Source organism: Coloeus monedula (assembly GCF_965178545.1).
Source record: "Coloeus monedula genome assembly, chromosome: 3".
Classification (NCBI taxonomy): Eukaryota; Metazoa; Chordata; class Aves; order Passeriformes; family Corvidae; genus Coloeus; species Coloeus monedula.
Genome location: NC_138783.1, coordinates 104,473,214 through 104,496,552, shown reverse-complemented (window position 1 = coordinate 104,496,552; position 23,339 = coordinate 104,473,214). Strand labels below are relative to the sequence as shown.

Here is a 23,339-nt window from a genome sequence, read left to right as displayed (position 1 = left end):
GACACTGTAGGTTATTTTTGTATTGTCAAACATTTATGTCCTTTAGGTAACTTTTTTTAATGTCTTCAAAATACTCCTGACAGCATTTGGGTATGGGCAAGAACACTGGTAATGACTACACCCTGCAGCTGAAAGAGAGTGGCAAACAGGTCTTTTATCATGCTCAAATATTCATTTTGGAGATTGTATTTGTAATAAATATAGTTTCTTCTAAGCAGCAGAAGATTCATGTGACATTTTCAACTGTCATCATGAAAATTTTACAGGACTTTTTATTCTAGCCCTCTTAGACATAGCTACTAGAGCTACTTTTCTACAAATTTATTAATAGCTTTGATAAATTATGACAAAATGCATAGGATTCTGAAGACTTCACTGGCACACAGAAAACGACCTGTGTGAGGAACCAATAGAAATGCTACATAATTTCAAAGCAAATACATCAAGCACACACTGGAAGCTGTGCACTCATTCAAAAGCAGTTTTGTTTGCAGGGATGTGGAAGATTTCATTGCAGTGCATCAATCTACCTGAGCTCTAGGCAGTAAAGATCACTTTGTTCCCAGGAATGAAAATGGTCTGGATAAATAAAATTACCTGCTTCAAAAATTATTGCAGGTTTGAAAAGCTGAAAGCAACAGAAGGATATCCTCACCTGAACCCTTATTATGAGAGTAGCAGTGGACAGTACTGATATCAGGGGCAATTCTGCTAATTCTGAGTTTATAAGGTGATTTTGCTGACGCTGTTCAAATAGTACTAGTGAAGTAAGTGCATTGGTATCATGAAAGACACGATAGCATAATCACTAGTGAAAAACCTACATGATGGTTTATCTGGTCTAGATATTTAATGAGAATCCAGATATTTAATGGCAACCCAATTTGTAGAGCTTATTTCTGTGCCGGGTGAGCAAAGAGCCACAAACCTAGTTTTAAAAATAAGCATAATGGCAATCACTTTTTGCAAAGCTTGGATTTGCTTTTGATGTTATTGTTAATAATTTATTCTGAGATTTGCGAGTTTTGTGGTGCAAAATGCTGTACATTTAGTGAGTTCCTGCCCTGAAGCATATGCAGTCAAGTGATAAGACAGACAAGTAACTACAGGTGAGTCAAAGAGTATAAGGAAACAATTCAATGAGATTCAGTCTTGATAGTCTCTTTCATCATGTCCTTTTGTCACTGTTGCAGTGGTGCTCTGTTAGCCCCTGTGGAATCTGTCCTTATGCAGAGCGTTTAATACTGCCCAATCCTTGGGGTAGCCACAAGGCTGTTAATTTAACCCTGCCTGTATTTCTAAGCAGTTAGTCGAGTGTGGCCCTTTTGCCAAAACAATTCTACTGCTTTTCTCTCTTACAACATCTTTAAATGCTCATCCTGGTGCAGGAGGTAATTGTCCAGAGCACTTTCCTTAGCTGAGTGATTGCCAAGTCGAAGTCAGCTGGGCAGGGTTGTGAAGGAAAACAGCTGCTCTAACGGATGCAGGAGGCTCCTGAAGGGATGAAATTAGTAAGTGCTATGTTCGAGAATCTTGCCAGTGAGTTGAGGCCATGAGCAGGGGAAGGAGCAGGAAGCAGACAGTGTGATAGAGAAGGACACTTGCTGATACTCAGTCAAACATTTTACTGGGCTGTGGAGTCATTAGGATAGAAATCTCTGTTGCCAGAAATTGTTTCTGTGGGGTTTTGTTCATTGCTGAATTTTTCTGTATGCCTTTAATTACAAACAACACACACATATTTTGCAAACCTTGGCTATGGAAATTAAGTTTTTCTTTAAATATGAGCTAATAGGTAGGATCACTAATTCTTCCTTATTAAGATGAAATCTTCACTTTTTCCCCCTCTATGGAGAAGAACAAACCAACAGAGTGATAATACTTGAGGTCATTAAAATACATCTAGTTGGTGAGAAAACAGAAATTTTCTAAGCAGAAATGTGGTAGATTAAGACTGTCTCTTTCAAAATAATGTTTAGGATTGTCTCTTTCTTCCTATGAAAGAAAGGAAAAAAGTAGTCATATTTCATGACAGGTAATTTTGTTTTTCATTGATTGACAGCTGAAATCAAGCTTTAAGCTCATTTGTAGAAATTAGTTTACTAATATAACCATGCAAAAAAATTTAGGTTATGCAGGGGAAAGTATGATCTGGTTTAGTAAAATAAAAAAAGTGGCTTTCTGTCAGAGCAGCAGAATGGACTTTTGTTGACACTGAATATTTGGACATGCAGATGCCCTTTTTTGGGGTTTTAATATAAGATATTTTGCACATTTGTAACTTCTGCAGCAATCTTGCATACAGAAACTAAAAGGAATACAATAAGTAAGCATTAAATAATGCCCAGCTTTAAGAAGGCTTTTATGATAGCTTTAAGAAAGATTTTTTCATGTTTTGTGTTTAAAGAGAAGCATGTAAGCAATAAAGGCACTTACTTCTTGCCTCTGGAAATAAATAGATATTTCCCTCAGAAAGAGCAGTATGATAAAGGCTCCTGAGATACCATGAATTATTCATCTTTGGCCAGACCTAGCAGCTGTACCTAGTCTGCTTTCTGTGTTCCTTGTCCCCTACTCTTCACTACTTCCCTTGGCACCAGTTTTTCCCCCAGGACGTCCTGCCTCCTCCTCTGGTAAAGCTGCTTGTAGCGACGCTGCTCATTCCATACAAGAAATTATTTTGCGTATTGTGCATGCTGAGGGTGCAGTTTTACAGGATGGATGGTCGGTGGCTGCTGAAAGGGATGGTTCTCCTGCCCTTCTGCCTCGCATCTGGCAACCACAGGACACACAGGGGCATAAGCAGGGAAGGGTGATGGAGGAGTGGGACTGCCCCAGCAGCTTGCTGAGAGGTTGGCATAGCAGTAGGGTGGCTTTATTCTGACCTGAAACTTTCCCCTGTAGGTTTTGACTAATAGGAATCAGGAGGTTTGGATTCTTTCTGGGTTTCAAGCCACGATGCCATGAATGATGGCAGCTGGGATAGGTCCTGCAAAATGAGCCCAGTTTGACATACTGCCAATGTGAGCAGCAAGTGCCTGGGGTAACACTTGTGTCATTGCACGGAAGCATGAGTGTTTCCTCAAATGAGCGATCTAAAGCAGTTATATAAAACTTGTGGGCACACTGATGATCAAATAAATAAATGTGTTCATTTTCTAAAATTATTTTATATATAATCAGTAAATTATGGAAAACAGACCGGGAGTAGTTCCTCTTGCTTGAACCTTGTCCTTGGCTGAGACTTTTAAATGTTTATAAATAATTTCTGTAACACTTATTCATACCTTGCAGCATTTCTTGGCTACTGCAATTAGCAGTGGAACATTAAGTTAGGTCTGTGTAGAGACAAAGCCTGACAATGTTTAATCAGGTACCAGGTGCAGCTTACTTTTCATTGGTATCTTTAGAAACATTACTGAAACACAAATGTTTGAGCTGAGCACTTAAATAAGCTGTTAAGCCTGTGCTTAGTCCAGGGAGAGAGGAACAGCCAGCGTGCAAATGCTGATCTCATCAGTATATTTATAATATTTTTTTGAAGTACACACTGAAGTTCTCTTTTCCTGTTCTTGTTATTACCAGTTGTGGTAATAACAACCAACCAACAGTGCCTTCAAAAGAAGGGGATTCTTTTGTTCATGGGGAGTCCCAAATTTGAATTTTGACAGATGTAAGTTCATGCCAAGCTATGTAGGTAAAGTGGCAGGATCCCTCATGCATGCAATGCTTTGAGATTTGCATCATTTGAAGGGTGTTTTGTTTGTAAGTATGTTTAACACAGCCAAGCTAATCTAAAAAGGTGACATATTTTGAGATAAAAAAGGAAAGAATCTTTTTTTCTACTTAGAAAAGATATTGCTGAAATGCTGAGGTGTCTGAATAACTGTGATTATTGCTCACAGTGTGGGCTTTAGATTCACTGCTTAGCTTCATCCTTTCTTTTATTCTGAATGTTGGGTTCACCTGCTGGCTTGATGGTGTTAGCTGAAGTCCAACCTTTTCAGGGTAGGGAAAACTATTTCAAGGGCAAGTAAAAATGCACACAGAGTGCCAAGTAATTTGTAATTGTAATTAGGACTCTGGTCCTAAGATGTCTTCCATCTAAGTAGTAATAGCATTAAATAATCCTTCAAATGTTTTGTTCTAGGTTTTTATAATCTTTCTAAATACAGAAAATGTAATTACGTAAATATTTTATCTTGGCTCATCAGAGGCATAAATTATGTCTATTACTAGTACCACCTTTCATGTTTGCATTGGCTAATTTAGTTTTAATTTCAGTATTGGAGTGTTAGAGTTTTATGATGTGGAACATATTTATTTCTCCACGATAATTCTGCTGACTGAACATTGCAAATGAAGTGAATCCTCAGAAGAGATTGTTTTGTTCAATAAGCAACTTAATTCTTCTTGTTTGTACAAATATTTCATCAAAGCTTTTTAGCCTCATTACTGATTAAACTATTTAGTCACAGAATGTAAAGTCAAAAGGTTAGACCTAGCCTGAAACAGATTTAACAGAAAAAATACATCTGCTCTGTTAGATCCTCTGCTCTAACATCCTGGGTATTGCAGGTCATTCATTATTCCCAGCCAGTTTCTTTTTTGCAGAGTTCAATAACTGGGGCAAATTTTCGCACAGACTTTGTCTTCTGGAGAGGTGTCTTCTTGTTGTGCCTTCCAGTAAAAACCACAGCCTGGACAGAGCAGTGTAACCAGAGCTGAAATAATGTCTAATTTCTGACTATCTTTCCTGTTTCCTTCCACACAATGCTGACATGGGAATTTCTTAATAGAGCCTTGGAGCTTATGGATAAATAAAAATCTTCCTGTTTGACTCCTTAAGCTTTAAAAGATGCAACTGGCATCATCAGATGTGTGTCTTGGGCATGAGAACTGACAGGAGCTGGGAAGGATCCATGCAGGACTTGGGGCTTTTTGGATAGGTTAAGGATTTGAGTAGGATAACCCCCTGGGTTAGGGGCCAAACAGAGCCAGACTGAGAGGTTTCCTTTCATGCTTTTCTTTCAATATTTCATAATCTGCGTGTATTTGCAAGAAGTATGTAAAGGGAAAATGGGTTTTCTCCAGGACTGCTTCAGAAGATGAATTTATTGTCCATTGGGCTGTCTCTTTTATCTAAATTCTCTCTCATTAGGTAGTTGTTGAGATTCATTCTGTCTAATTGACAGATTTTAAAATCATGTTTCTGCCAAGGAGTACTTGATTACTAACCAGATGCTCTAAATCATAACCATTTTCTTTAACAGAATTTAACAAATTTTGGACTGATCATTTGGAGAAGTCCTAGGTAGCACAATGTGAGTGTAATGTAAGCCTCGAGAGAGATGCTTTCCTTCATTCATACATATTTTACCAACTTTAATGAGAACTGATGAAGACTCTAAAATCAATTAAGTTTCTAACTCTTAAAATAAAATTGGATTTTGAAAATGATCTGTCTTGGTTTCAGCACCATGACACTGAATGTAACAAGAATTTCTAAAGGAAGATATTTTAATATTATTAAAATGCTTTTTTTCACCCAGATTTAACATGATTCTGTTGTTTCCCCCAAATGCCGAAGTTGTATTAATGAAAATCTGATGTGTTTTTAAGGACAGTTTGAAAATCACAGAGCCTGTCCAGTGACCTTCTCCAGTGTTTGTGAGAGTTGGGACCTCTTGGCCCCAGCACTGCAGTCAAGCCTGGAGGCCCCACAGGTGCCCTGCATGGGTGGGCTGAATGGTGGAGAGCTTGTCCTCCAGATTTGTCTTTCAATGAGGCCTTAAAGCCTCAAATTCAGAAGCCTTTGTATGTTACATGTATCTCTGTGTGTATGTCTTGAAAAGTTCAATAGACACGTTTTGTTTGCATTAAAGGTGGTTTGTTTTTCTTTAAATTATGAGGTTGGCTAGCTATTGTCAAAAGATTTCTGGAGAGATGCTTACAAAGGGGTTAGCAGTAATTTAATGGGGGGCCGCCAGCACAGCAGAGCTGACACATGAAAGCTCCCAGTGCAAGCATAAGAAGGATTCATGGCTTTCTGAATAATGTGATTTTTATTATTATTATTTTGTAAGGAACTATGTCTTCTAATGGAGATTTCCAGAAAAATTTTACTTTTTCCAACCCTGCACCATTATGGTGTATTTCAGTACAGACACTACAGTATACACTTCACATATACTTTTCTGGAGGCTTGCTTTTTCTTGTTCTTGGTGTTGCTTTCTATCCTAGCTGTAATGATGAAATCTGTATGATGAAATGTTTCTGAATCAAAAACTTGTAATCAAAGAGCTGAAAAATCGAGCAACTGTGGGTTGATGCCTAAACTACAGCTTCATATTTTAGCAGTATTGCAAAGTACCATCATGTTCAGAGGACCAGACTGTGCAGCAATCAGCTCCCTCAGAAAAACAGAAGTCCTATTTACAGATGAGAAGATTGGTCTTTTTCAGATGTATTTCTTCAAGAGTTTACACAGCTGCAGTTCAAGTCATGGATAGGAGAGGAGATAATTACATAGCTTATTACTCATTTTGTGACCTTGGGGAATAGAAAAAATCTCTCATTTACTTATACTGACAAAAGCCTCCCTCTTTTCTAGGGGCAGCTTGGAAGATAGATTAGGGAGTGGAGAGATGAACTTGGGCCACAGCACTCCCTGAAATAGTCCTTCCAAAGGTAGCAAGGAGGGGAGTGGATGCTGCCTTGAAGGCCTGGCTGCTTTGGAAGAAAAGGCAGAAAACATCTTTGCCCCTAAAGTGAAGTGGAAAGCATGGTTGCAGCAGTGGATGCCTGCTTCCTCTCAGGCTTCCTTGTATTTTGGTAAAGCTGCAGAAATTCCTCAGCTGTTGGTAGATTCCCAGTATCAGATGGCTGCTAATGCTGGAGAGAACAATCTTGATGCACTTGCAGCTGGCTGCAGTGATGATCGAGATACATGTCCAGTGGGCTTCTGAACACATTATAATGAACATTAAACCCAGAGCCAAGTAGCTACAGGTTTTTATTTGAGTGATTAAGAGCAGTCTCGTAGCATACAGTAACGCACCTGTAAGTGGCTTAAAGAAAAAAAAATAGTAAAAAAAGGGTAAAATAATGCACAGTACTTGGAAGAAAACATACACAGGAGCATGTCTGACATTTAACTTACAGTAATTTTGCATGCTTTATTGACTCCTGGCAAAATAATGAAAAAAAATACAAATAGTAGACTTTTATTATAATATGTTCACAACCAGAAGTGCTGCTTTGCATTTTCAGCAAAAGTGTTGGTTTCCCTCATGTTCCCTTCATCTGGCTCAGGCCTAGAGTGCAAATAGCAGTGTCGGCCAGAAATAAACCCATCTCTAATAATCAAGTCTGTTTTTTTAAGAGTGAGACCTTTATATGAACCCCCCTGTGTCTTTGGGGCATATGAAGCTCCGGCCTCCTTGCAGCAGAGGGAAAGGCTGTGAAGCTGTAAGCATTTCCAGCAGGGAGAGTTCAGTCATGTTTGTGTAGTGGGGTAATCAGTCACCACCAAGTTTGTAGCTGGGACACAACTTGGCATGAGAGACACATGTCACCTGCCAGGTATGAACTTGAGTCTTTTCATTTCATGGTCTTGACTGTGGTATCAGGTACTGCAGAGGACTGACAGCTCTGCCTTATCCACCTCCATTGTCACCTCTTTTACCATCAAAGAAAACCAGCGATGGTGTTTGACTGAAGGGGAGTTTGTGTTCTTGTCTGGTGAGCAGCTGGACTCCTGAGCTCAGGACATGACATGGGCCAGTGTCGAGTCAGTAGTGTCTGTCTGGGTACAGCTGCTTCTGTGCAGAGTGGAGTATGTTTTAGACTGTGGAGCATAAGGTGCTTTATGCTGGGGCCTTTTGTTCAATCTCCACCATCTTCTGCTTTTTTCCTGTTGAATTGAGAGCACCAAGAGAAAGAACAGCACAGTGTTTGCTCTAATACAAGAGCGGTAGTTCTGCTGCTAAGAAACCTTTTAATGTAGGATACTGTGTGCATAAGAGACCAAGCAATGTCATGATTCTTTCACCCAGAAGAGGAGAAAGCATGACTCTACTATTTTATGACTTTTCTTTGTCACTGTGAGAGTGGCTACAGGATCACTGCAGTTGCTAGAAGGTGTCTAAGCCATGATCTTGTGCTGCCAACACCACTTATGTATCTCACTGTATTTCACTTCCATTCAGTAACAGTGTGATAAATCTGGTGCTCTGTATGGAAACTTTCTTTGTCTATGTTAAAGTATCTCTGTATGGCTTTTGGCTGGTCTGTCTACTCACATACCTCTCTCTTTCCCTCTCCTCTGGTCCTACCGTTTTAGTCACCACAGACGTAAGTTTCAGAATGGAGCTGTTTTTACCTTTCTTGTTTTACCGTTTGTTTGGGTTTGTATTTTTTCTTTTTTGAGGTTGTTTCAACATTCCCTTCTGAAAAAAAAAAGTCTGTTTTCTCCAGATGATTCCCTCTTCCAATTTTATTCACAGCTTGCATGTCTCACTGCTATTTCCATGAAGAATAGTTCTTCTTATTCTTCACGTCAAGAAAAGGACTGATGTTTTTTAGTTCACTTGTGCATACTCTTAAAATTCTTGGCAACATGTTGACAATAGTTAGCTAAATTCTGATTTTCTAGTAGTTGCCATTTCTCCCACATTTATCCTTTCCTCTGACTTATGTAAGTGTTTCAGCCCAGGCTGACATTTTACTACCTTATATTTTGTGTAATATTTATTTCTTATAAAGTTGAAACATCTCTTCTCAAAAATTCCTTAACACCTCAGTCTTTCCCCTCACTATGTTTTGTCCAATTCTTTGCCCAAATACTTTGCACAAAATGAATGTTGCTGGTAAATCCAGTGTATTTAGGTTTTTTTATCCTTTATTTGGGAACTGCTGAGCTTGGAATTAGAATGGATTTCAAATGGATGTGACAGCTGGAATCACACCCTGCCTCCCCTGGAGCAGGCCCAGCGGGCAGACAGCGGGCAGACAGAGGCCAGACAGAATGCATGACATGGAGGATTCCCTATCCTCACTCTGCCTGGCTGGACACAGTGACTGAAGGGACAGAGGGCAATGGCAGCAAGTTCCTGCCCAGCATAGCAGGAACATCTCCTCTGTGACTGTCCACATTTCCAGGTGCCGTGGTATAATCAGTGTGAGACTGTCCCAAGCTACAAGCAATAGGCCTCGAGTTGTGCCAGAGGAGTTTTAGACTAGATACTAGGAAAACTTTCTTCACCAAAGGAGTTGTCAAGCACTGGAACAGGCTGCTGAGGGAAGTGATTGACTCTCCATCCCTAGAAATATTTAGAAGTCATGTAGATGTGGCACTTAGGGACATGGTTTAGAGGTGGAATTGGCAGAGCTTGGGATGGGCTCGATGATCTTGGAGGTCATTTTCATCCTAAACTGCTTTGTGATTTTACTTCACTGGAAATGAGGATAAAACCAAGATTTGTATTTTAATGAGAAAATACCAAAATCTCCCTCAAGATTTTTAATTTCCCTGTTTCATTAATCTGCCTCTGCCTGAACAATCAAAGCAGACCTGGCAATGTGAACCAGCTATGGATCGCTCTGAAGTTTTTGATTGCAGTGTCACTGCAACGAGAACATGGGTATAGTCTCCGAATTAAGCTTTGGTAGGAGCTGATTTTTACCGTAGCTAAATGTTGACCCAGCTAGCACCTAACCTGATGAACTCCAGTACCTGGAGTATCTTTTTTGCCATGTCTTACTCTTCAGTTTTGTAAATATTTTGTCGGTTTTCTCTTCTTAAAGGAAACTAAAATGCATTTTTAGTACTTGGCATACATTTTTTTTCAAAGGACTTTGGGGATATTTTATCATCTGTTTTTTGTTTGTTTACATTGTTATATGAGTTTGACAAGATAGCATGGAGGTAAAGCAGAGATCCATTTAGTTTGTTAATAAATTTTGGGTCATTAATAAAGATTTGTGAATCTTGATACTGGATTGCTTGACAGTTTTTCTATAAAATTTGCATTTTGAAATTACAGCCATTTTGCTGTACTTGAACACATGAAGATATCTTAAAAAAGGCTATGGTTAAGATTGCATGGCTGATGGCAATCTGGAAGAATTGGAGTGGTTTTTGCTCAGTGTTCAGAAGCAGACACATAGTTTTGATCACGCTGCCTTGATTGTACTTCATAGCTCTGCCCTTCGTCAGTACTTGTGGCAGCTTGTGCAGCTGTAACTCAGGTGTGCTTGTGTGCTGGTTTGTCCCACAGTGAAGACCTACCTGCTACCAGCACCTTAGGCTGTCTTCCAGAGGGTGCTGGGGGGCATGGCAAGCCTGAAGTTGTGGGTAGCAGGAGGGCACCACCATGGAGATTCTTCACTAGCTTTTAACTTCTGAAATCTCTTTATCTTTTTTTCAGTGATGCATAAGCCTCCTCTTGCAAGTGAAGTAAATGAGAAAATTAAAGAGAAACTACCTAAAGAGATTTACTTACTGTATGAAAATCTGCCGTGGTGATTGGCTGCATAAGCCTGAGTGACAAGCTGGAGAGGGGGAAAAAAGCAAATCTGCAGCTGTTTGGGATTTATGGATGTGTGACACAAACAACAGCTTCATGAAAACAAATGAGCTTTAAAAAAAAGCATCAAACAAAAAATTCACATGTGTTAATAAAATGAAGAAGTAGGAGTAATATTTGGGTTTCCTAAGAGCATAAAAATATCCGACCTAAAAAGAATATATGTGATGTCTTGTGCTGTTCAGTCAGGATTATTAGCTAGCACAAAGCTGTGCAATCAGTTGAAGCGTAAGCTTTTCACCTCTGGGTGCTTGAATTATTCTTAATATTTTGCAAAATCTAAATTGGGTCATAAATGTTTAGGCAATTTTAGATTAACGGTGTAGGGGCGGAGGGCGTTATAAAACACACCATGTGATAGAACAGTTGAGTGCATGGATTATTAGGCTGTGCACGTAGATAGAGCCGTGTGGGAGAGCGCCTTCACACCAGCAATGAGGGGTGCTGGCTCCGCAGCGAGAGGAGAATCCTGCACAGTGCCTGCCCGTGCCATGTGTGACTGGCTGATTATCTTGGTCCTTCATGGAGCCTTTGACAGCCCTGGAGATACTCAGCAGATGTTTTGAAAACATCAGCTGGTCAAGAATCAGCCCTGCTCACTAACAAAGGTTTTACAGAGCCTGTAAATACCTCCTGAATAACTGCGGGAAGGCCTAGAAAATATCCTCCCTTGGTGGAAGCCACCCTGCTAAAGAGAAGAGAGAATACAGAAAAGCAAAGATTAGGCATGAGAAAAAATTATCAAAAAAATAATGAAAGGATTGTTTAGTGCCTGCATTACATCAAAGAAAAATACTGAGATAGGAGAGGGGAAAAAGCCAAACACACCAAAACAGAGATGATGTAAGAAACCAGGCTCTTTAGCTGGTGTGTTTAGTTAGCACATACTCAGGAGACCAAATAAGCTAAATAAAGAGTCTAGAACAGAAAAGTAACTAAAAACCACCCTCAAAGCATAAAAGCAATCATGTTTAATGCTAGTCAGTTTTCTCTCAAATATCATTCAGTGATTGTCTATTGTAACTTACAGAAAAATACCAACAAGCACTGTCATTGTGAACAATATTTTTAAGACTTGGTACTAAGTACACTTCACTAAATTAACCTGCATTGTTCTGTCATCCATTTAGCAGCTGAAACAAATGATTTTATGGAAATCAGGAAAGGTTGGCCAGCCTGATGTTGAGCCAACTGCAAAAATTGGCTGAAGTGGTTTTAAGACTGAGCAGACAATGGGGGACTTTCCTGTATTTGTGTTTTGGAAAACAGCTGAGCTGTTTCGGCTTGAGCTTTCAGGAAAAAAGCATGTGGAAAATCTCAACAGGAAGTGTTGTTCTATGTAGCAAACACATACATTAAAAAAAGTGAATATGGAGCACTGAGGACTTAAGGAACAATTTCAACCTTCTCTAAAAGGTGGCTTCTGTTGCTATTATTATTCATAACAAAAATAACTGTACTTTTTTTTATCATTTAGACTCACTGATGTTGCTTATTCACTTATTTATCTGTACATTGTTTTGCTAAACACTCTGCATTGTGCTGGTCAGAAATGCTGCAGAAAAAGAAGGTGATGCCTGATATTAATCAGGTGTATAATGCCTTATTAATTGGAATGTGATGGAATTTAATAATTCTAATGTGTCAAGCTTTTTTTGAAAGTATGGGAAATAAGGGAGCTTTTTTATCTCTTGATGTATGAGGTTTAATTAAGTTATTGTCTTTCTGCAGAATGAAGTCAGAGAGACATAGAGTCATGCATGCTCAAAATGCTGACTTGTTTAATAGATCAAATGGTGAACTAGCATTTTGTTTTAGACACAGACAGGGTCTTGAGCTCTTACAGCATGTTCATTGTACTTTCCTAGCTTCTCTGTGTGATAATGAAATGCAGGATGGTTATTGAAGTTTTAATCTGATAGATTACCCTGTTAACCTGGCACTCCAGCAAATTGTCATATTCTAGCAAACAGGCAAGACATTATGCAAAAGAGTACTTCAGCTCACAAATCTGTTCAGTGCACAAGGACATTGTGGTGTTCATTTTATTTTACTGTTTTGTAGGATTGCATTGATGTGGGTTGGTGGGAAGGAGAACTCAATGGCAGACGAGGTGTCTTTCCAGATAACTTTGTCAAGCTACTTCCTTCAGATTTTGAAAAAGAGGTAAGCAATATATTCTTTCATTTTCACTTGAAAATACAGAACGAAAGTAGAGTTGAAAGAAATCCTCTTTCAGATATGTAATTTTGACAAAGTTTGACTTCTAATCTCATAACATGAAACCATAAAGGAAAAAAATTCCTGGGTTAGAAAGAATTCATGAAAAAGATGTGTGGCATGAAAAGTCATATTATGGAGTTTCCTTGAAGGGTTTGATTTACCCATCTAGTCACCCCACATCCACTATGCTGCTCTGAAAGCCCTCTGTCCCTGGGTCCTGCAAGTTTCAGAGAGACAGGAACTGGAGGTCCCAGGACTGCATCATGTGATGCAACAATATCCATAATTCTTAACTCTTCTCCATTGTTTTTGTGGTGGAATATAGAAAGTTAGAGTATCACCTGCATGCTGATGGGTAGCAGTCAAGCACTGTTCCAGAGCAAAAAGGGTGAGATTTTAACTATGAAATTTGAAAAATAATAAGCTTTTGGTATCTCAGAGGCAAATTTCTTTACCTCTCAGAATTACTGAAAAAGAAGGTATAAAATCAATGCAGAAGTTTTTTCAGCTCCTATTTATTTAAAAAAGATGGCACTGTTATTTGCCAGACAATATTTAGAAATCTTGTGGTTTCTTGGAATAAAGGAATGGATTACTTCCCCCAAAAGTTCATTCCATTTTTAGGAACCTTTTGAGTCATCAGTGGGATATTACAAGCTTGCAATCAGACTTTTGATGAGTATTTCACAGTGACAGTGTAAGCCTTCTGTGATAAAACCAAAACTTTCTGATGCCCAGCTTCACTCTTTGGCAGTAAAATTGGATGCCGAAGGCAAAACTTAAATAACTTGGAAGGCTTAATAAAGCAAGTATTAAACAACTGACAGAGGCTAACATGATAATTATTGAAAATTAAAGTAGAAGAGCAGCAAAAACTGTGGGAGATGAAAAGGCAATTCCACAGCAGAGTGGATATCCTGGCTTTAGGCCTAAAAATAAAAGAAGGTGATTTCTGGAAGAGGCAGAAATCAAAAACCTGAAGACACAGTGAGCCTATTATAGAAGAAAAAAATCTTTACCGGTATCCAGTTTTTGTGGTGTAATTATTCCATCTTTTTGAACTTTAAAATTATGCATCTTTAAAGTGATTTTTAGAGTACAATTGTGTATAACTTGTTGAGTAAATTAGATATTCAGACACTTGGAAATTGCAGCTAGGTTTGCTCTAACTGTGGAGAATAAAATTTTATTAATTTTTGAAATGCCACAGATCTGGCCACTTGCGTAAGTAACTGGTAGGACTATAGACCGTCTGTCTTTGCTTGAATCAGTGCTAAAAGGGAAGGAGATAAATACTTTACCAGTGATTTTTTCAGGTATTTTCTGATGTGATCCAGAAACCTTGGATTCCATCCCATGGTCTGAAAGTATTTGTTGCAGTAGTTCTTCTGACTGCTCAAAAAAAGCTTGGGATCTCTTCCCTTCTCCTTGTTCAGTCCCCAATTTTCCAAGCCTGACTCTTTACCACACATGCCTATTTGTTCCAGGCCTTTTCTATTAGGTGCCTAGTCCCAATCTCCATCTCCCAGGTGGTCTCCATTACAGGCTTCTTCCCTGAGCTCAATACATGAGTCCAAATCACCATCTGGATTTACTTTCTATCCCTACACCAAATTTCTTTATACAGCTTTTTTCCTCTCCCCTTTTACTCTTTGTCCCTGCTCTGTAGTTCTGTTCTCTTCTTGTCCAACCAGTCCTTTCTGCTGTCTTAATTTCTAGTCTGTCTCCATCACCTTCTCAGTTACCTCATCCAGCCACAGACCCTTGTAAATCCTTGCTTCTCCATGTTTCCCTAAGGAGTCTTTTAAGGCCCTTTCACACTACACCCTTTCTGACCTTGGTCTGCCTTTTTGAAACAATGCATTGCCATCTTCAGCTTTCAGTTAAAGCCACTTTGTCAAATGAACCGTAGGACTCTTTCTCTTTTGTGTCTGTCTACATAAGTGCTTTAGTTTTAATCAGGAATGACTTTGTAGTGAATCTGTCACTTGTCCATCTGCACTTGTTATGCTTTGGAAGACACATCTCAGGGGACATAACCTAGACTCCTTACAGCTGAGATCTAAGCCAAAGGATGTGCTAAGGCAGTGCATCTCTTAGATTCCAGCTGCTGATGTATGGACAGTCAATGGGATCAGTCTCACACCACTCCACAATAAAACCCCAAATGCCTATATTGTGCTGTTGGATCCTCAGCATCAACTATTTCACTCTGCAGCCATTATCAACAGAACTCCTGTCTCTGTCTCATTTCCTTTCCAAATTTTTCTTCACTTTACTGCATTTAAACCTTAAACCACATTGCCCAAATATTTGTGGAATTGTTTATGAGAATTTAAGGGACTCACTGTTCGTGGACAATGGCCCATGGCAGCCAGTCTGGAGAAGATCGTTCTGACCTCCTGAACTCTTGGCCACAGCTTTCTCAGGTTGATGACAGCAGGTGGTCTGGTCAGGGTAAGGTGGTAGAAGAAACTTGAAGGTTGCTGGATAACAACTCCGAGATTCAAGATGTTAGGCTTACCCAGTCTGTGCAAAAACTGGTATTTTTTTTCTCCAGAAATGAAACATTTGCTAGATTTGAGAGAGATCCCTTGGAAGGGCATGTGGCAAGCATTCAGCCTTCACAGCAAACCTGCTCTCTTTCAACACTGAGACCAAGATCTGAGAGTTCTAGGACAGACACTGAACTAATTACTGCAAGTGAACAAAGCGACTGATCTTTCTCAAAAGCTGTCGCAGATAGAAAATAATTGGGGGAAGGGAAGGGATCAATAAGAGTTTGAGAGAAAATATTAGCCTAAATGGCTGATTAAAGTTTGGCAAAGCTGTGCGTATCTGGAAAAATAATTTTATTCCACATTTGTTCCACAAGACAATGGACATTGCTACATAGGAGCAATGTAGTGAAAGTGATTGTGATCTATCTGTAGCAAAGGAAAGAAGGTCCTTCTCAGAAAAAAAGGATGGACATATGAAAAAAAAAAAGTGTTTTTTTGATTAGAATTTGCTTTCAATAATCTTGATAGTTTGTTGGGGCTTTTTTAAAGTGAGAGATGAAGTATGTCATTCGATCTAGCATCATGCTCCATTTGGCTTTTTACTCATTCCAGCATGCATATGGTGACTGCCCGTGTGCTGTGTCTGCATTCACACACATCAGCACAGAAGAAAAGCCATCGCTCCCCCAGCCTGCATGTGAAAAGAAATTGTTTTGGCACTTCCAGAACCATTGGTGGTCATATTTCTCAGTCTTACCATTACATCTCTATTAGGAAAATTGTCATAACAGAGAATGTATAAGTAAAAAAAAGGACAGATTAGTTGGAATTATTTGTTTCACTTCACCAAACATCTAAAATTCTGATCTTTCACACGTGGAACTCTAAACATATGGCAGTAAGTGAATAAAATGTAGCATTTGCTGTATTTCCTGGGTTCTGCACTTTTTCCTCATTTATGGGTCTGAAAATACCTCAGATTTTGTCACATGTATCTGACAGTTTCTTTGTGTTTGCTTTTTTTTTTTTTCCCCAAATGGGTAAGAATATTTACAAGGTTAAATTTTAAGGAAATAGACTTCTTCATTAGACCAAAGGTCATGTATTCCTCCAGTCTTAAGGTACATAAAATGAACTTTTTTAACCCCTCAGCAGGACATTTCAATTGCAAAAGTATAAAAATGATATTTTATTTGTCAATGCTATTTTCTCTCTTCAAATTCATTTTAATGAAGTTATTTCAGGAGAAATATGTGACAGATCTGTAGTCTCATGACTTGTAATTATTAATGTCAAGCACTTTATTATTAACTCCAGCCTCTGTATGAATGAGATTTACGGGCCTTTTGAAGCAATCTGTTTTCTTCTGTTATTAAATTTTAGAGACCGAAGAAACCACCACCTCCATCAGCTCCTGTCATCAAACAAGGATCAGGTAAAGAGCAGTTGATTTTGTACAGCACGTCAGTGAGCACATCTCAATCGAAATTAGGTGTATTCAAATTTATATAGAATTCATCTGTATCAAAATTGATATGCAGGTGTCTAGACAACAACTAATAAATTGCAATCAAATTGCAAATAGTTGGTAACCCTGAAAGACTGTGGTGTGCTTTATAAATGTATTGCAATCAACCATCTATACCATTTTAAAATAACCTGTACTGCCCCTCAAACATGTTAAGTCAGAGCAAGTGTGATACTTCAATTTTTCAAATTTCTTTGGTTCTTTTTCTTGACTGAAAATGATTGTGTTTATGTCTGCAGTACAGACACACACAGTATGTGGAGTCTGATAGTACCTGCAGGAGGAAACTGCATTCACTTCAGATCTGATTTATTCTAGAGACACAGAGCCTTTTATCATGTCTGTAAAATAGTGTCATACAGTGGCCTCCTCTGAGCTGCAATCTAAGTCTTGCAGATCTGCATGAATGCTGGATGTGCCTGGCTGTTCCAGGTTCTAGGCCATAGATTCTTTGTTTTCAATACCTTTATAGCCCTAAGTATGAAGCTAAAAGGAGTTACCCTGAATGTTATGAAGATATAAGTGTTGCAAATGTATTAAGGGGCTGATTCCGTTTTCTGAACAGATGAGTGCTAGCAAAATTGATTTTGTGATATCTTAGACTGAATTGTGTGTAGATACTAGAGCCGAATTTACTTGCGTTTTTAATTTTAAAATGACCTCTTGATACTAATTTTCAAAAGTGCCTGCATGATTTATTTTTATCATGAAACTTAGAAACAGTTAAAGTATCTACACACTCGATAGTTCTGAACTCGGAAACCGAATTCCGGTTCCACTCATGTAAAAATACAAATCACAAAGCAGGAGATGTTCTCAGAGTTTTCATTTGGATTGCAGTTGTGGTGGAAACATAACTATGGCTGGAATTCTTTAATCCCTTTAGTCCAGTCAGTTTGTAAAACTCTGCAGCAGCACTGTCGCTTCCCCCACTGCTGGCACGCATTAAAAACCAAAACAAGTATGTCCAATCTCTCCAGATAGTTTTCTTGTTACTGTGATTTGTTTCAGGTTTTGATGCTTTGAAAAGTAAATTTTCCTCTCCTACAGACTTAAGCTCCTAGTAGAAGTGCAAGTTACACCGATATACAATTTACTGTGAATCAATATGCTATAATTTAACTAGTTTGAATTTTTCATGCAGTTCTTTGACTACAGAATCATGACCATAAATATTTGTGTTTCTTATTGACATCCATGGTTTGTTCTTCACTCTGTCTTGAGACTCAAGAAAACAAATTTGGTTTTAATCAGTAACAGTGTCCAGAGAGAGCAGTATGACTTTGCCATCTAGTGGTGTTTGGATAACAACGATGTCTTAGTGACAGCTGATGTTATAGCCTGACATGTTTTGTAAAAACTCTGTAAAACATTGTATTTCTTTCAATTTATATTGCTATAATTAGAGAGTAACACTTTTAATATGTACCTGCTCACATACAACACTTTAACTGTGTCACCATAGCAGAATAATGTGCCTATTTTCAGAAGGCCATCTAAGTCTATGTCAAAGCTAAGACTATTGCAGTTCTTTCTTTTCATACTCAGTTTTTGACAAGTCCTGGCTGATCAGGCACAAGAGTTCTTCTGATAAATATTTAGAGCTGAAAATCATCCTATGTTTATTACCATCCTGACATCCTCTACTTTGTCAAATCATTTCTTCACTGAGATTATACATCTCCATGTCAGGTCTTATTGTTGATAGTAGGTAACAACTTCCAGTAATGCTTCTGCATATTTGACCAGTCACAGGGTGATGAATAAATTTGAAACTGTCAGTTGCAGCCTGAATAATTAAATATTAGTATCTTCTGGTGCCAAGGATAAAATCAAAACACAGAATTAGAACTGATCTTTGTAGTACAAGTGGCATATGTGTAAAGAAGTGTCTATATTATAGTAGAGATCGAAGTTTTTAATCTCCACAGCAGTAAACTGGCAGGGCCATCTGTGCTGCACTAGTTTACAAAACAAGGTGAAAACTGGAGAGCCAAATTTAGGAGCACAAGTTCCTTATATATTGAAAAGCATTGAAAAGTCATTGAAAAACAGTAGGCATTTCACTGGGTAGCTGGGGTAAGCAATACAACTGTGTCCAGACCGAAGGGTGGGAATACTCTTGAGTTCCTCTGGGAGCTGATACAGAGCTCCCCAGAGCTTCCTTGCAGGTGACTGTCACCTGAGAGCTAGGGCAGGATCATGGTGCCTGCCTGGGTGTTGATTCATTTGGGGGGTCACAATCCAAGTAGAGAGAACACCTGAGTCCAGGAGCTCCTCAGTGGTTGTAGGCTCATTGTTTCTAGACTTGGCCTGAGAATGTCCCTCTGTGTGTTAATGATGACTGTTAATCATACTGTAATTAGGTATATAGACCTACATGTCTTTCTTTTTGAACACACTAGTGTGTGCAAGATTATCAGTATGTTGACTTGTGCTTTGTATAACTCGTGTTTTGAAGGGCTTCAATTGCTTTGCAGCAACACTTTCTCCTCTCAGGAGTGAAGTCTTTTTCATAGAATCAGTTAGGTCGGAAAAGACCCTTAAGATCATTGAACCCAACCATAAATGAGAATTTAGTATTATTTATTGGCATGATAAGTGGTACAAGTATTGCATGTCCAACAACACACTTAGGTAAAGAAATAATGGCTGGTGATCACCACTGATGAGTACTGATTTCTAGGAACCAGCTGCAGAAGGGAGTTGCAACAGCACATTCAGAAAATGTAAATGTACTTGAGTACAGCATATAATAGAACAGATTGAAACAAAAAATTGCCTTGTGCTCCTTGCCCTGCCTCCTCTGCTTTTCTTGGATTTCATCTACTGTAATTTTTATTGAAATGCTAATAGTGTTACCTAAAGTGGTTTTCAACACTACTAAGTTGAAATGGCATTAGCACCTAGTGGTTAGCCAATGCAACAAATTCAATATCCAGTAAAGCATTTCTTATAATGTGGGGATTAGAAGATTTTATCTTGCATGTGCCAGGAAATTTTTGCAAAATCTTCCCTGTGCTGGTGCCACAAGTTCCCACATTTCTTGGAGCAACAGAAGTCCATATGTCAGGGCCTCTTGTACAGATGCAGAAGAAGCCAGGGGCTTACACCTCCAGGTCAAAAGCTGTCAGTTAAAATAGTCACGCAGAATGCTGCCAGCACTGCTCTTCTCCTCCTTCTAATATGTGGAAGTGAACAGCTACTAGTAGGGAAGAAAAAGGAGAGGGATGGGTTAATTTAATGTAAAATAAGCTCTGTATATTCAGCTCTATCAGGTATTCTCTTGACGTTACCCAGTTAATTGATTTATTCCTAATGTTTCTGCACACTGTTGAGTTGCTCTTCATTTAAGCATGTCTGTAATGATAAAGGATCTGTCCACATTTAAAAATCTGCAGTTACTCATTTTTTTTGCCCACAGAATAGTCTGAAAGTGTCTATTCTTTTGCGGTCCATACTTTGGAAACTGTGAATTTGATTATAAAGACATTTGTAATTGTGGTGCAGGCAAATATTTGATATAAATTTCTATTCAGTTTTAGCAAGACATTTTCAAATTGGGGGATATAAAAAGCCTAAGAAATTGTAGGATTAAATCTCATGTTACTGTCTATACTGTTTTGTTGGCTTGTTCAGAATTCCAAATTTTTCCGTCTTTGACAGGGACCACAGATCGAAAGCATGAAATCAAAAAGATACCACCTGAAAGGCCAGAATGTCTTCCTAATCGAACAGAAGAAAAAGGTATGAAATGTGCTTTTCTGCCTGTTCTCTGCAGAGAGATGAGGGAAATAGAACCAATGCACATCCTCATTTCCCACTCTCTGTTGCCATTAAGTGTATTGTTTGGATGTTTGTTTTCCACTCTGATAGACTGCAATGACAGGCATTTTGGAAAGGCTCTCACTGTTGCTTATGGACTAAATTCAGGGTGTTCACTTGTACCCAATTGCTGTTGAGTACATGCAGCCACAACTGAAGTCAAGGGGAGATTTGCTCTCAATACATGAAATGCTGTATAAAGCCCAGTGCTCTGTAAAACCCAGGTGCTCGATCAAGTAAAATACCCCAGATTAGTCTGTACTTTTTTCTTAACATCTATCTGCTTTGGTTCTCTAGTTGAAAGCAGGGTTGGTGGTTTTCCTGCATCACAAAGGGATTTTGTGGAGGTATAGTCATTAATGCTTATGAATCACACCACTATCTTTGCCACAAAAGTCACAGGCAAGGCAGTGCAGAAATGAAAAAATTCTTCAAAGCTGTATTTGAACATTGCGAGAAATGGGACACAGTAGCACACAGAGCAGGGACAAGCATATTAAACCTTTAATGGGTTCATTGTGCTCATTGTGAATTGCGAATAGTCTCAGGAAAATAGTTACATCAATTCTCTAATTGAAGATGGTGTCAAGCTTCCTATGTGTAAGTGGACTATTAGATTGTATGAACAAGTGTGTTTATCGGATTTCTTAATATCTAAGTATTTGAACTTGCAGCCTTTTAAAAGCCACGTGTATGCACATGACTAAATGCATAATATCCAGTTATAATTTAGGGCCAGAACCTTCAGATTTTGCACCAAGATCTGTTTCTGGGTATACATCTTAGTGATCTGACAAGTGTTTAGCTGTTCCTTCTACATATGTTTACTTTTGATTATGTGTTCTGCTTCTCATGGTTATCTTAGCAGTAAAATCCTTTGCTTTCCATTTTCAAAGTTAGAAAACCAACTGCTAAAACAGCAGAGGAAGTTTAAATATGCTACTCTCCTAGGCTATAAATATCTGTAACTTTTCTAAACATTGAAAAGATGCTGTAGGAGTTGTGCCTACATTTCAGGAGTACCAGGAGTGGCAGGAATCGCTCATGTGTGTGGCAGCAGGGGTGGCACAGGAACATCCTTTGAGCTGTGTGTTGGCACACTGCGCAGCCTGTCGCTCATAGAATTTCAATTCTTGGACACTGAGCAGTATAAATTGTTATAGGATTAAGTGTGCAAAAATTACACAGCATGCTGGAAAAGCTTCAGTGTTACTGAGGATCTGATGACTGCATCTGCTCAAAACATATTGCTTGTGAACAATAGCCACTAAATGGACTATTCCAAACCTAATGTACATTGCGTTTCTGGGGATTTATTCTGTGATCCTCTCAGACTGAAATGTAGAACCGATTAAGCAATACCCTGTAACATTCCCAATACCTCTTATATGTATACAGAGGTGTAGCATTCATGGCATATTCATGGCCAGCATTGTCAAGGGAAGTGGGGTGTTGGAAAAGTAGGATATAGAGAGCAGACTTTTAGTCCCTTTGAGAGTTTTGTCCTTTCTTTAAGAAAAATCAGGCCTTTTCTGGTGTGGCAAACATGCTTACATGTTTGTTCTGTATTAGGAATTTAGAGCATATTATTTAGACGAGTTATTCATGCATATTGTACTTTACATATTCACAGGCAATGAGTGTTTGGCATTGGATATTAGCATGGTGGCACTCCCTAACTATGCATAATCAGTTCTGCAAATGATCTAGGTTTTCATTGGCTAGCTGAAAAACTCAGCATATAAGACTGTGCTTAAAACCTAAATAATAGGTCTGATTTTTCTGAGGAGTTTGCATCCTGCTACACATTGTTAAATTTTGTGCTTGTATTTTATTTTCACTTAACTGCAGTTCACTTGAATCATGCTTCCCCCCTCCCCCCCCAAAAAAAAAGTCCAAGAGATGTTAAGAATATCCAGCATAATTATTTTTGTGACCTTATAAATTAATATTGTTTCATATTAAAATTTAATATAAGTTGTGCTCATGGAAATTGTACCATATGGTATGTAATTTCTTGCCATTCTTGTACTTTACAGTCAGAAACCAATAAGTTACTTAAATAAAAAATAGTATTCCCATTAAGACACTGCACATATTTTGGCTGGGGAGTTGCAGGCAGAACAGCCAGGCAGGTTGAACAACTGATTTGTGGCAAACATATATAATAATAAATATATATAATAAATAAATAAAGAATGATTTAGAACAGAAATGGAAAGGAAATAACCTTTTTCTTTATATACAATCTATCTACGGTTGAAGATTTCTTCTTTAATTATAGACTTGTGAGTGCAAATGAATTCCACTTAATAATATCCATGTTCTTTTTCTGGAAATGATTGATTTAAAGAAAGATCAGAGAGAGAGCAAAAACAGCTAGACTTGCAGAAGCCTTCAGTTCCTGCTATACCTCCGAAGAAACCTCGGCCACCCAAAGCCAACGCTGTGAATAGACCTGGTACCTTGCCCCCGAGACGACCAGAAAGACCAGTTGTGCCTGTGACTCATGCAAGGTATTTTCTTCTGTCCAGTGCTTTTGGGATTAGTGGAAAAAACACACATTTAAAAAATTTAGGTTTTACAGTTTATGTCACAATTTATTTCACAGTAAACTGTATTTAAAGAACAAGAAGATAAAAGAAAATCCATGTAGTCATCTGGCTGGATCAT

The 23,339-nt window shown here is 38.5% G+C and overlaps 1 protein-coding gene across 2 annotated transcripts in view; it reads left to right on the top strand.

Moving 5' to 3' along the window:
• SH3KBP1 (SH3 domain containing kinase binding protein 1) overlaps nt 1–23,339 on the top strand; it is a 213,199-nt gene that overhangs the window by 164,750 nt on the left and 25,110 nt on the right. For both annotated transcript variants that reach the window (XM_082279426.1, XM_082279425.1), the window contains 4 exons: nt 12,654–12,755; nt 16,697–16,748; nt 20,508–20,588; nt 23,020–23,182. In XM_082279426.1, the coding sequence (XP_082135552.1) occupies nt 12,654–12,755; nt 16,697–16,748; nt 20,508–20,588; nt 23,020–23,182 (398 nt within the window). The remainder of the gene's footprint in view (nt 1–12,653; nt 12,756–16,696; nt 16,749–20,507; nt 20,589–23,019; nt 23,183–23,339) is intronic.